We start from the raw sequence: 14,231 nt of genomic DNA on the forward strand, positions 1-14,231 counted from the left end.
TCAAGTATCAAGATCAATATGCAAAAGCTAGCATTTGCTTTGCTTTTTGCTAATTCCACTGTTTTTATGGTGATTATTAGCTGAAACTCTATTTGGAATTCACACAATATTTCGTGGTGCATTTGGCTGTATGTCATCATAATGGCAATGCTAATAAATGATTTTTGAAACACATTCTTCCATTTCCTTTTTATGTCTACTTCTGAAATCACAGTAGAACTTAAATTAAAAATAAACTGTAATTCTTCCAAAGATTTCCATCTTTTTTTTTCTCCATATGGAAGCATTTTCCCTTATGTTCTTATCTATATTTTACCAGCAGATCTCTTCATGCAGAGATCATGCTAAGAAATTGTCCAATATGCATTTTGCTGTTTCTGCTGAAACAAACACTCAGAGAGAATGTTGTTTAAATTCTCCTATTCCCTAGATGAAGAAGAGGGAGTGGAAAAGCCCTTGTTTTACAGAATCTTTGGAAACCACTTGAATTTTGAATAACAGTTTAATGGACATTAGGGGGAGTAATCAGGGAAAAGAAAAAAAAAACCCAAAACATTTGTCATTTGGAACTATCTAGATTGCAAATATATTATTTACTTTCCTACTCAGGTTATATTTTCCACATTCAAAACATTAAACTTCTGTGAGGGTTTGTTTTTGATCCAGATCTAACGTCTTTGTTTACATGCAAAGTCAGCCATTCAATTAAGTTGATTGGATAATTTAGTAAACTGTTCTACAAAAGGAAAACAAGAACTACGTTTTCAGTATTTTGACTCCAACTCACATATGCAAATAAGGATCACAGATCCTGTACATCAGAAGAGTAAAGTATTCATATAATGTAGAGAAATTTATTCACAAATTCACTTTTGCATGCTCAGTCATCTGAATTCATAACATATGGATCATCTTTTAAAAACATAGCCAAAATTTTGGAGTTTCAAATTTCTGTATTAACTCATGTTCTGTTATTAAATATACTTCCAGCTCAGTAAAAAACAAAATCAAGTGGCATTTCTCACTTTTCAGTTCCCCTTCTTAAAAGGAAGCATTCCACAAAGAACCTGGAAAAGATCTTTCATTCCTGTGATGGGTATCAGTCAGCCACAACAATTTACATACCGCAAGAAATTTAATTAATATATAAAATAGGATCAGAGTATTCGATCTTTCAGAACTTATCCATAGTTCTGAACCAAAATGTGACAGTCTAATGCATGGCCAGCCACCTGGTATGAGATAGATAGATAAGATTATTGAGAAATGATCACCGAATGCTGTTATCTGTAATATTTATACATCACACGTAATGTCTGCGAAGCTCTAGCAATGAGCTAAGACTTATGTATGTAGGTCACTTCAAAAGTAATGTCTCCTATTTATTTATTTCCATGGAAACCACAACCAATACAAAGAGCACAATAACACTATTTGATAGAGGAAAATCTCAGCTACAAATCACTGCTTTTCAACATAGTCACCACCACAAGCTATGCATTTTCATCATCCATGAACAAGAGCCTGAATGCTGGTCTTGTAAAAATCTGCACCAGTGGAGCTGATCTACTGGCACTGTTGCCACTATTGAAAAGCACCACCCACCACCTCACTGTGCTTACATCCATTGTTTGGTCTCCATAAATGTTCAGCAAGCATCCATTGGTTGGTAACAATCTAATAATTTTGCTTCCATAAAAACTTTTGAAGATAAAAGGAGCATGACAATTTAGAAAATATCAATTCAATTAAATTCCTAAGGTAAAAGTGAAAGACAGAAGACAGAAACGTACAGCTCTTTGCAGTCATTCTGTATTAAAGTGTTCTAGGAAGATTCCCTTATGGTTCTGACGCTTGTCTAGCCCTCTGCAGTGCTGTCCTGAGGTGCTGTCAGAATTAGGAGGCTATTAGGAGCAAGGATCAGCTTCCTTTACCAAGTATCAGGGAACATTTTGGAGAAGATAGGTACAGATAAATCCTTGAGAGGACATAACCCAGGACCATTTTAAAAGGAAGAGAGGGGTTATTTTCAGCTACTTTTAAGGGTTTTTTTTGTTTGTTTTTTTTTTTCCAGCTTTTAAATAGAACTCAAGTCCTAATTTATAAAAGAAAATGAATATTTGGACCTATTTATTTTTTGTTGTCATATTTTTCCTCTTTATCCTCTTCTCTCATCTTTGTTTTCTTTTCATACTAGTAAGGAATGTTATTTAAAGTCTTTATTTAAAGTACAGGTCTGGGAATCTGGATTCTTTCCCCCTTCCTGTGCAGCTATGAATAAGCATCTTAACCTCTACATTAGTTCTCACACTGAAAAAAGAAATTTACCTTTACATTTACGTACTTTGAGTTTCTTCTGTCCTTCTGCCAATGATTCGTAACTGCTGGGAATTTTATTCCATTCATGTTTGTGAAGCATTTCAGGATGAAAGGCAAAGAGAAAAGCAATGTATGTAATTATGTGGTAGAATAATTTAATTAAAACATCCTGCAACAGTTTCATATAAATCACACTATGATCTACATTTAGGGTACTTGTATTCCTTTTACAGAGCAAGAGACAGGCTTTTCTAGAACATAAGTCATATGAGGATCCTAACTTTAGTTGATGCTTCTCCCTTCAATAATTGTAGAGGCAGCCCAGGCATTTTACCTCCTGCCTTTGTGAATGCCTTCCTTTGTTATCTAATCTCTGATATTAATGAAAACTGTGTTTTATTTTGGCACTACTTATCAACTCCTCAAAATGACAAGAATAGCAAAGTAGTAAATGAAAGAGCAAATGATGAGTTGAGAAATGTCGTTCCTTTTTTTCACAGGACTCCTCTAACGTTATAAGACACAAGGATTTTTCAGTCTTACCTGTAATATCTTGGATGGAGAAGATGAATTAAATCAAGAGCACAAACCATGTATGTGTGATTTAGAAGACAGCTATCTTTCCACCATCCATTCTAGTGTTTTGGCTGTGGCCCTGTTCTTAGTGCCTTGATCAGATTACACTTATCTCAGCTGGAGGCAACTACTTCGTGTACTCAGTAAGGCCTCAATTTCCAAACCAGACCCAGGATCTGAACAGAACAAACTGTCCTAGAAATCATCCTAGATCTTAGAAGATATAGACTACTTACTACCAGTTCTGGTTTACTGCCAAAGCATCTCCCTTTATTGCTTCCCAGTGGATGTCTTCCATGCTTTACCCCCTAAATCATAGAGTCATAGGGGTTGGAAGGCACATCCCAAAGATCGCTGAGTCCAAAGTCCCCTGCTAATGCAGGTTCTCTACAGTAGGCTGTACAGGAAACTGTACAGGTGGATTTTGAGTACCTCCACAGAAGACTCAACAGTCTCTCTGACCAGTTTGTTCCAATGCTCTGTCACCCTAAAAGTAAAGTTTTTTCTCATGTTCATATGGAACTTCCTGTGTCACAGTTTATGCCCATTGCCCCTTGTTATGTCACTTGGCACCACCAAAAAGATCCTGACCCCATTCTCATCCCTTTAGATATCTGTGAGCATTGATGAGATCCACTCAATCTCCTCCAGGTTGTGTGGCCCCAGGTCTCTCAGCCTTTCCTCATAAAGGAGATGCTCCAGGCCCCCAGTCATATTTGTGGTCTCCCACTAGACTCTTTCCAGTAGTTCCCTGGTTTTCTTAAAGTGAGAGGCCCAGAACTGGGCACAGTACTCCAGATATGGCCTCATCAGGACAGAGTAGAGGGGGAGAGTCACCTCTCTTGGCCTGCTGATCACATCCTTTTTAATGCATCTCAAGATACCACTGGCCCTGTTGGCCACAAGGGCTAGCTCACAGTCAACCTGTTGTCTACCAGGACATCTAGGTCTTCTCAGCAGAGCTCCTTTCCAGAAGGTAAGCCCCTAACCTGTACTAACACATGCAGTAAAAAAGGTCTACCTTTTTTCTATCTTCATAGAATCACAGAACTGTAGGGGTTGGAAGGAACCTCTAGAGATCATCTAGTCTAACCACCCTGCCATAGTGTCACAGTAAGTAACACAGGAAAGTGTCTGGTGGATTTTGTTTATTATTGCTTCAAAAATCACACCCATAGTTACGAAATAATGGAGGATTCAGGATTATACACATACCTGTTCCACATGTACAGAACAAGTTGTCTAGAGGCAAGAAAATTCATTAACACTGTATACCTTATTCATTATGATCATCTAATTTAGAAGGTCTTTCTGTGGATAAATGCATCTGAGAAACAGATGAGAGATTACGCATTTGCTAACATATTCGTGCAGATGAAACTCACACAAGTAAACAGGGCCAACCTGCTGAAGCTAGGTTGCAGATTACCACAGACACATTAGATCAGGAATCAGATTCCACTGATTACGACAGCATATACTTTGATTATGGTGGACATGCACATCTTTTACGCAAAGAGTTTTCATATATAGAAAATGATTTCGTGGTTTGGGAGTTTTGAAAATAATGCTGATTTAATCACAAAATGTTTATGATTAAACAGTAAGCATACAAATTCTTCCTCTTTGTTGTTACAAATTAATACTTTTTTAATAACAACTGTCCCTGTTTCTCAACATATTTCATCCTTAATACCATTTATATCATTATCTGTGGTATATAGTATCCTTTTTAGCTGTATGGAGACAAACACACAGAATGTCATATCTGTAACACTACATATAACAATGGCCTGTCTTTCCAGAAGCCTCCATTTACATTCTCTGGATCAACTTCAGTGCAATTCCTGTTGTTTCTCCCATAGTAGAAATTGTAAAGTATTTTTTCCTTTCTAGAAATAGCTAGAATTTTAATATTGGTGGGTGAAGAGACAAGGAAGGAAGAGAAGACACCTGCAGGCAGGGAGAATAACATTTTACAAACATAGAGGATAACAGTCTCAGAATTGACAACTGGAGTTTTCAAGGATCAGCGGCATTTGCAACTAATTCAGGGCAAAATTTTGGCGTTCTCTACATCCAGCCATACTCAGCATCCCACAGCTGAAATTTTTAATGAAATTCCCACTCACAGTTAAAAAAAAAAAAAAAAAAAAAAAGGTATTGAATATGAATGTGGAAGAGAGGCAATTTGATGTTTGTAATTATCGAGGTAAACTCCACGACCTGCTGAATGTATGCAAAAGTGGACCCCGGATGGTGTATATAAATCTGACGTGCAGAAAGTAAGAGCAGGTATTGAGATTTCTTTCTGGTAGAGCAAGTCATCACACAGAATCCCTACCATGAGCAACAGAGGGGCTTCATTGAAAGGTAAGGCTTTTGCCATTCACTGTCTGATAACTTCTGTTTTTAAGTTTTGATTGAATTAAGAAGAAGCTGAAGGTTAACAACTCTAGAAACTAAGGTTTTCTAGCTTCTCAGTTTTCCAATAGTGGTGAAGCTTGCCTCCACCTCAAATTTTAGTGTTCAGTCCTTGGAACTAGAAGGCAGCTTGTTTCTATCCTCTCTTTATTCAGTCTTTGGTCTCCTAAGACTACCTTTGCACTTAGCAGAGTCACAGAAAATTGACTTGAAGGATATGATACTTGCACAAAGAAGACTGGATTCTGACTGCTCCACTACCCACAACACCAGTCAGAATGCAATGACTTAAAGTCATCATCCACAAAGTCCAGAAGCAATTGAATAATTTTGAAGTAAATGATTTCATAATCACTTTTAACTTTCTAACCCAACAAGTCTTGAGTTTTCTTATTCGTGGAATCATTACCCGAAACACTGTTCTAACTGGAGGAGCTTATTCATGGGGGAGGAGAATGTGTTACTTCAGTATTGTGTAAATGGGTGCACATTTCTTGAACTGAAAGCTAAGAAGAACCCCATCACGTGATAACATTAGGAACAGTTCTGGTGATTTATGGAGTATATTTGAACTTTGCTTTGATAGTGAATCTAGTGAACCAATGCATGTAGCAGGGCAGTTTTGAAAACTAAAGCACTCAGAGCACAGAAATGTATTCTTTGAATAATTACATTCATTTACCAAATATTTGCTTTTAAAGTTTTCTATTGTTTTTCTCTGCATATTTTGTTTTCCTGAATAGAAAACTTGACTCCGTTAATATTAAACTTTTAAGCAGATGAAGTTTTGTCTCTTAGATCATGAGAAGGTCCCTGTATCAGTTTCAGAAGTTCAGGAGAAAAGTTGAATACTCCCTGTTTTATTAGTAGTAGGTAATTTAGGGTTAAATTCTAAATAGCAAAGCAGCACAGATGTCAGAAGTCTTCTGAAGGAACTCCCAGGACAATCAAAACCTTTAAAAAGTGACCTAACCGCCTTCCCACAAAATTACTTTCAATACCAAATGTTTGCAAAGAAAGAAAGGACCTGTGGGAGGAAGAGAGCAAACCAAAGAAAAGAAGAAGAAGAAGAAGAAAAAAAAGAATAAGAAAAAAAAAGTGAGAGAAAGTGTAATCTATTTTCTAAAGAAGAAGTTTGATTTTCTTTCCTTCATTTATCATTACGTAACAGTCAAGCACAGTAGGTAGAGATTTGGGAATATAGCGTACTGTAACACAAGTTACCATGTCTCCTCAAACTCTGTAGGAGGTCCTGCTATACAGGTAGGATGATGGAGGGAAGATAGAATAATCTAAGGACGGTGCTTTCATCTTCTGTTTATTTTCAAGAGTCAGCACATCGGGTACTCTGAGCCATGTGGCTGAGCAAAGCCAACATCCCTGCATTCTGATCATCTGCCTCTGACAGCTATTTCCAAATGCATGCTTGTGTCAATATGTTCCCATTTTGGTTTGTTTCAAACCTGAACAGGTTTGTTTCTGGCGGTTCTTCTGGTGTCCAACACACTTCTGACCAAGGAAGGAGTGACCTCCCTGCCAATCTGCCCCATTGGATCAGTCAACTGCCAAGTTTCCCTTGGGGAACTTTTTGATCGGGCAGTTAAACTTTCACACTACATACACTACCTCTCTTCAGAAATATTCAATGAATTTGTAAGTACCTTCTATTTTCCTGGGAGTGAGAACATGCAAAATCCAGTTCAGTATTTTTTGAGCAGAAACATGTTAATATATGAAAATTTTAAATATGTAAACAAATATGACTGTGACATAGACAGTGATCATGGAATCATAGAATGGCTTAAGTCAAAAGGGATCTTAAACATCATCAGACTCCAATCCCACTGCTATGGACAGGGCTGCCAACCACAAGATCAGGCTGCCCAGGGCCTCATCCAACCTGACCTTGAACGTCTCCAGGGGTCAAGCACAATATAGTCTCAAAGGTGACTTACAGTGCTGACCATTGCTAAGATCCCCAATATTCTAGTAAAAGATAGAATTTTCCTATCATTCGTTATGTATGAAACAATTTTCATACCTCTCCTTGCTGATCTGCAGGATGAACGTTATGCTCAGGGTCGGGGTTTCATTACAAAAGCTGTTAATGGCTGCCACACTTCCTCCTTAACCACTCCTGAAGATAAGGAGCAAGCTCAGCAGATTCATGTAAGTCCTACATCTAATGCCAATGACTGTGAGATAGAGTGTGGGGGAAGAAAGAGGGAGGAGAAAGACTAGAGAGGGGGCAGACAGAGACAGAGGGAAATCAGATCTTTTAGAAAGAAAAAAAGCCAGGAAGAGGAAAGCATCAAAAAGCCAAGACATTTGCAGATCCTGAGTTTCAGACTATACAGAATATGCAAGACCAGTGACTCATTTTTCTTTCCTTTTTGTGTATGTTGCTTTCAGACATTGCATCTTACTTCCAATTACAACCTAACCTCATGGATCAAAGCCAGTTATTGTGCTTGTACAGTATTCAGAACGTTACAAGCTCTGAACATTATTTTAAAATACCTTATAGACAACAAACATAAAAATACATTGGCTATATAGTGAATATTGTATGTAGGCAAAGGGAAGTGGTTTACTGGAACTGAAGACGCTGATATTACCTAGAAAATGCTATATATATTTTTTTGCAGTTACCAGAAGGCAAAAATGGTCAGATCATCACTCAGATACAAAGACCCTTGAGTAAAATACTGCAAACTACTTGCAAAGAGAAACCTGTACATACGTCAATTTAATAATGACAAACTTCAACAAAAATGAAGATAGTCTTGTTCAGCCTATGCTCACAGATAAAATTTGAAAATACCCTGGAGAAAAAAAAAATGTAAGCACAGGTGTATGAATGTGAATGTGTCAGGGAGAAATTTTTATCAGTTTCATAGCAGTAATAGCCTTGCAATGCCAGTGTAACCATCTGGGTATATAAAAAGTCTGGTTGTGTTCAGATGCAGTGTATCTAGCAAAGAAGAAATGGTTGAACATTACCATAACCATAAGCTTTATGAATTTTCATTTGCCCACAAGAAAGAACAATTTTCAAAATCAGAGAGCTATTGCTAGAAGCACCATTGTTCAAAGGGGAAGGCAGATCAGTTATGCAGAAGTAATAAAAGCTATTTAGTGGTTAACAATAATTTCAATTTTCCATTCCATACTAAACCTAAATAAATAAATAAATGGATTATAAAATGTTCATTAAAATCAGATAAAAATTTTCACTTTTTTTTTTTTTTTTGGCAGAGAAATGAAATATAGTTCTGCCTACTAGTTTGTACAGTGGAGAGGGTTTATAGATATTTTCCATAAAATTACTGTAACTGTGCAAATATTGCACACAATTACCAAGACAAATATCAGAAATTGTATAGAGATATCTAAGATAGGGCTGTAGGGAGCAGTCAGTGAATTCCCAAATTTCTGCACTTGAGAACATTGCTTTAATTGCCTCCTAATGCTGCCAACATATAGCCTTCTTATTTTAACTACCTTTTCTTAATGTGGATGACCAGCATGAAGACCTACTGAATTTAGTAGTGGGAGTGCTGCGTTCCTGGAATGATCCCCTGATCCATCTGGCCTCTGAAGTGCAAAGAATCAAAGAAGCTCCAGATACCATTCTCTGGAAGGCTGTAGAGATTGAGGAGCAAAACAAGAGGCTTCTAGAAGGAATGGAGAAAATAGTTGGGCGGGTAAGTATTAAGTCCTTACAGTCCTTCCAGCCTATTGGTGCAAAGAAGCCATGTGAAGGGACTGGATCTCTCTATTTGGAAAAGGAAAGAAAACAGTAGATAAGGAGGGGAAAAAAGAGAGACAAGATAGTTGAAAAGTTCTCAGATTCAGCTATAACTTTTTCTGCTCTCTTGTGATTTCTAAAAAGACAACATGATGTGACTTGTACAGCATAATACAACATACTCTCAGTCCTGCTTCAAGAGAAGGTGTAATCGTCAGAACTGGAAACCTTCATTCCATCTTTGGACATTTTAATTTTCAAATTTATGTAGAATGTGTCTGTGTTTCTTCACATCCACATATTTATGGGTATTTATAAGCTTATTTCTATTTGTCTGTATACATGTAGGTATTATGTATAATTTTTGGAAATGGATACTATGCTTAGAACTGTTCTGGAAGTCTGGCCTATTATGGTGGTACATAATAAAGTATCTTTTGTTTCTCCAGTCCCACCACACTGGTTCTTTGGAACTATGAGTCTGACTTGGCTCCCCCTACACGTGGAGGTTTAGAAAACAAGACTGTTGTTTGACAAAACCTATACTCAAATACCCCTCGTTATCAGCAATTGATCAAAAAGCTATTTTAAGCTGTTTATTTTTAAAGGGGCCTTCTTTGTATGTATCATTCTGTCCCTATGTATCATTCTGTCAGTGAGCTATATAGGAAGTTCTGAGTTCACTGGCTTTTGCTTTAGAGAAGTTGAGTAGCATTAAGAGCATCACTATCCCTATATCTACCATCTTCTGCTGGATTACACGTTGTTTCTCTCTTTCACTTTGATGTCCATTTAGTCAGAAGCCTTATCCCATTTAGGCCACAAATGCATTTATCAATGTAATCAAGTACATCTCTATCACATATCCAGGTGTAAAAAGGTGGGAATCCAAGACAACAGTAGAAGACAAATGCTGCTACAGTTGTACTGTCACCACCTTCTCATTCACATTACTTACTGACAGGAACTCCCTTCTGCAGAAGGAGGTAGAAGGCAAGATTGGAAAATTCATTAGTATCAAACCATGTTTTTGAGTGATTGCAGATTTTTTTTTTTCTTTTCTTGTTTTCTCTTTTTTCTTTTTTTCAATTTGCTTAAACTAAATGAAAGAAGCTTCACAGATATTCTGCTGTATGCATTCACAAAACATAGCTTATGAAAAATAAGAAATATTCACCAGTACCACTAGGCACAGATTTCCTTCCTACTATGAGGGGTACACTTCTGTGATGTGAGAAAATGAATTATTGCCTCTTTCGAAAGAGGAGACTTAAACCAATCTTCACCCTGAATTCTAGCTCATTACACAAGTTCCTACACGTAGCTTTCTAGCATTAGAGGTCACTATATCAGTCACAGCTTTTATTGTCTTTCTATTATTTCTTTAGTAGCATACGAAAATGAGAATTGTCTTGTAGCATGTTCTACAAGGCTGCACATACCTGAGAGACCACCTAAGAGTTGCACTGAGGCAAAGCTGGAGACACAAAATAGTTCTAAGAACAATGACTTTAAGGTGGAGGAAGCCAAAAAGAGATGTCACTGATGCATCCATGCACAAAGGAAGGTTTGATTTATCTGCAAAGTCTAATTCAATTAGACATTTCTAACACACTAGATCTAAGAACACTGACAAGTAAGCTTAGAAATTTTAAGGAAATAAACTGAAATATCTGGTGGAAATTCATTCAAAATCTGTTTGATGGTCTAAAGAACACTTTGCAGAACAAAGGGAGACATAACAGGAAACACTTTACAAGCTGTACACTACTAACTAGTGTTCCTCAAGGTCATATTCTTAATTCTCTGTTCTACACCCAGACAGATTGACTATCATCTCTTACTGTATGATTATGTCTCTCTAGGTTCATTCTGGTGATGCTGGAAATGAAATTTACTCTCACTGGGACGGCCTTCCATCCCTGCAACTCGCTGATGAGGACTCCAGACTCTTTGCTTTTTATAACCTGCTGCATTGCCTCCGCAGAGATTCCCACAAAATCGACAACTATCTTAAAGTTTTGAAGTGCCGCCTAATCCATGATAGCAATTGCTAAGTACCTCTGGGCTGCATTACTCACTGAAACCATTCATCATGGTGTTCTTGTTGCTTTGCCACTTTTCACTGCGAACTTTACAAAAAACCACATTGTACAGCACCAGGATCATCAGTAACTTTCAGGCATGCTTGTGTGAATTCTGGCTGCAACTATTAGTGCCATTTATCTTGGTGTTTAAATGCTGTAAATCACTTGTGTAACAAGAATAAACCTTTCTGTCTAATTTCCTCACTTATTAGCATTTCATTGATAAGTAGATCATGTAGATACAAATAAAAATATTATTAAATTCAAAACCACGTAACAACAAGTGGTATCCATGAACAAAAATAATAGCTGGGATGGCTTATACCTTTAGCAAAACTTTTTCTTTTGGATCTCATTTCCAACTACTGATAAATGATAGGATATCTTGCTTCCATTTCTCTCTGCGCTCCTCTAAAAACAGAGAACAAAAGAAATAGGACATCAAATCAAAATATTCGCCTATCACACTAAATTACCCTAGTCTAAATGTATGGGCTGAAATGCAACATGTTGATACAAGCTTTCAATCAGGTAGAAAAACTGTCTTGATTAGGGGACAGAAATGTAAGAAAGCCAGCCTGGCTAACAGAACCACTGATTCCATATGCAGTGTACAGAGCATGAAAACACATCTGGAATTTTAAGAACAGATCTATATTTCTCTATTGACTGTCTGGGGAAGAAGCATTTCCAAAGGAGATCTCATTACTATAAGTGACTACTTGAGGGCAAAAGGAACCAATGTTTCAACAAGTAGGTCCCAGTAGGAAGTGCAAGGCATCCAGTCAGGATCTTGCCCACCTACTCTCCACATTCCTCACAAGTGATGCAGTGGTTGCAGATGCCCAGAAAACTTTCTAGCTATTAACAGGCATTAGCTGAGCTAAACTGCCTGCTGTCCTGACTCCAAAGCATCTCCTTTCATTTTGTACTTAGTCACACCCGGTTTTCAAAGTTTTCCTTTTGAAAAACAAGTAAGGCATCATAAAATAACAAAATTAGCACAGCCATAATAGGTATTTACCTCTATATAAGTGTACATATACACAAAATGTACATAGCAGTAAATAGGCATTAGGAAAATAATAAGTAAATGTAAGAGATTAGATAATACAAAATGCAGAAAAGGTCTGATTTCAACCATCTCCAAAAGGGATAAAATGATACTTGCAATTATAATCATATATATGTATATACATATGTTTATTATAGTCTTTTAATCTGTTCTTGTTTTCAATTACTGATTTCCTCAGACTTTATCTAGATAAGTGTAAACCAAACCCATTTTTAATGTAGACAAAATCATCTGCACAGCAAATTCCTTGTTAGACAGTCATAACTGACAAATTTCATAAATTCCAAAATACACGAAACTTGTGGCATACACAACAGCAGTTTAACAACGCACAGCTGTACATCAACACAGTCATGGAAGTAAATGGTAAAATTTGCCAAGCAAAATGCAAGTGCCCAGACTGGAATTTAATGTGATAATAATATTCAATTTTCTTTTAAAATGCCAGTTGTTTAAAAAAAAAAAAAAAAAAAAAAAAAGCATTTTAAAGGGGAAAAAAAAGAAGAAAAAACTCCTTTATAATTATCACAAGTGCTTAGAATTACAGTGTGAGTTCTTATTCAAAAGAAAACATGAATAATGGGACAGCTCCGTATTGAGCTGGAGAAATGATTTTGTCTGACTGAGTAAACTCCTACCTCAAAATCTCTTTGCAATTCAAAAGCAACTTGATTAATAGGGCAGACATTCATAATTTTACACTTATATGACTAGATCTAAAACAATTACTTTCATCAACTGCCTAAAAATTACAGTGCTAAAACAATTGTTTAAAACTTGCATGCACTGGTTTTATTCAAGCTTGTTCTAGTACAAATATGTGTTTTTAATTTCATAAAGGATAGAAAAGAATGGCAAAAAAAGATTCTAAAGATCTGAAAAGCAACTGTTTAGCTAAAGAGGTATTTAAAGCTCATTTAGTTAATATTCTGAGTCATCACAGCTGTCATAGAGATAGAAAGATGCTGAACCCCATGAGCACATTGAAAGCTACCACCTTCATTGTCAAGTGTCTTGGCACAGACAATGCCTTCAGAATGCAGTTGCTGCTCTGAATGTTCAGGCCACAATACAGGCAATTGGCAATTCTCTTTTTTTCAGAAGCTAGTAAGAACAACACATTCTTATCTCACTAATACTTTGTTGATTAGCACATGTTTGTAAGACCCAAGCAACCATTGTCTTTCATCCAATAAAAAGAGTTTCATAGCCAATCTCTTATTTTATACAACAATGAATTAACGAGCATGTTATTTCAAAGTGAAAGAAACTGTTATCAATTAGTCAGAGTTTTCTTCCAAATGTATTAAATTCTAGATATGCCAGGTTTTCAGCATTCAAAACATCCAGTTTTCTGATTATTTATTCAATACCCAGACAGGTGATACTTAAATCTCTGCTGGCATCATTTAAGATGCCTTAGTGACAGGAGTAAAGGTAAGGAAAGGTCCACATGACTGAAATATAGGCTCAATTCTGGTTCCTTTAAAAATGATATTCAAGCTTCCACAGATGGCACTAAATTTTAGATAAGACCGCATGACATGAAATCTAAATGGTATGAAGGTCAAAGTAATTTATCACTGTGGGTATTTATCACCAAACACAACAGAGCAATAGAGATATGTAGAATAAAAATCTAACTTACTATTCATGACTTGTATCTAGTCTAGGATTATAGCCAACCTTTGGATCAAAGAAAGAATTTTAAGGTTGATCTTAAAGCCAATAAGAGAAGACGTTACTGACTGTATATGTCATTTGGAATCAGATGCTTAACTAGCAATGTGATGATCTTTTCATTTTTATTTTTTAATTTTATTATTATTTTTTTTTCTTGAAGTCCTACAGAAGGCTTGCAATTAGAACTCCTATTAGGAAAAAAAAAGAGACTTGGCACCTCATCTGTACAATACAGTTTACTTTCACAATATAATTTCAAAGGCAATCCACAATAGATACAACAAGGAACATGTACAATGGAACAACAAGGGATAAA

The 14,231-nt window shown here is 36.5% G+C and overlaps 1 protein-coding gene and 1 long non-coding RNA gene across 40 annotated transcripts in view; one reads left to right on the forward strand and one right to left on the reverse strand.

Moving 5' to 3' along the window:
- LOC124417794 overlaps positions 1-14,231 on the reverse strand; it is a 320,851-nt gene that overhangs the window by 19,519 nt on the left and 287,101 nt on the right. The gene's annotated exons all lie outside the window — the stretch shown is intronic.
- On the forward strand, positions 5,196-11,356 carry PRL (prolactin). Its single transcript, NM_205466.3, has 5 exons — positions 5,196-5,268; positions 6,791-6,972; positions 7,381-7,488; positions 8,847-9,026; positions 10,936-11,356. Exons 1-5 carry the CDS (start codon positions 5,241-5,243, stop codon positions 11,125-11,127), a joined length of 690 nt encoding a protein of 229 aa, NP_990797.2. The 5' UTR covers positions 5,196-5,240; the 3' UTR covers positions 11,128-11,356.

This window comes from Gallus gallus, chromosome 2 (assembly GCF_016699485.2).
Source record: "Gallus gallus isolate bGalGal1 chromosome 2, bGalGal1.mat.broiler.GRCg7b, whole genome shotgun sequence".
NCBI lineage: Eukaryota > Metazoa > Chordata > Aves > Galliformes > Phasianidae > Gallus > Gallus gallus.

Excerpts from the sequence above, each read along its gene's own strand:
- PRL (NM_205466.3), top strand. The coding sequence starts at position 5,241 with ATGAGCAACAGAGGGGCTTCATTGAAAG. Across the intron at positions 6,973-7,380 it reads CAGAAATATTCAATGAATTT|GATGAACGTTATGCTCAGGG; the intron begins GTAAGTACCTTC and ends GCTGATCTGCAG. Across the intron at positions 9,027-10,935 it reads TGGAGAAAATAGTTGGGCGG|GTTCATTCTGGTGATGCTGG; the intron begins GTAAGTATTAAG and ends ATGTCTCTCTAG.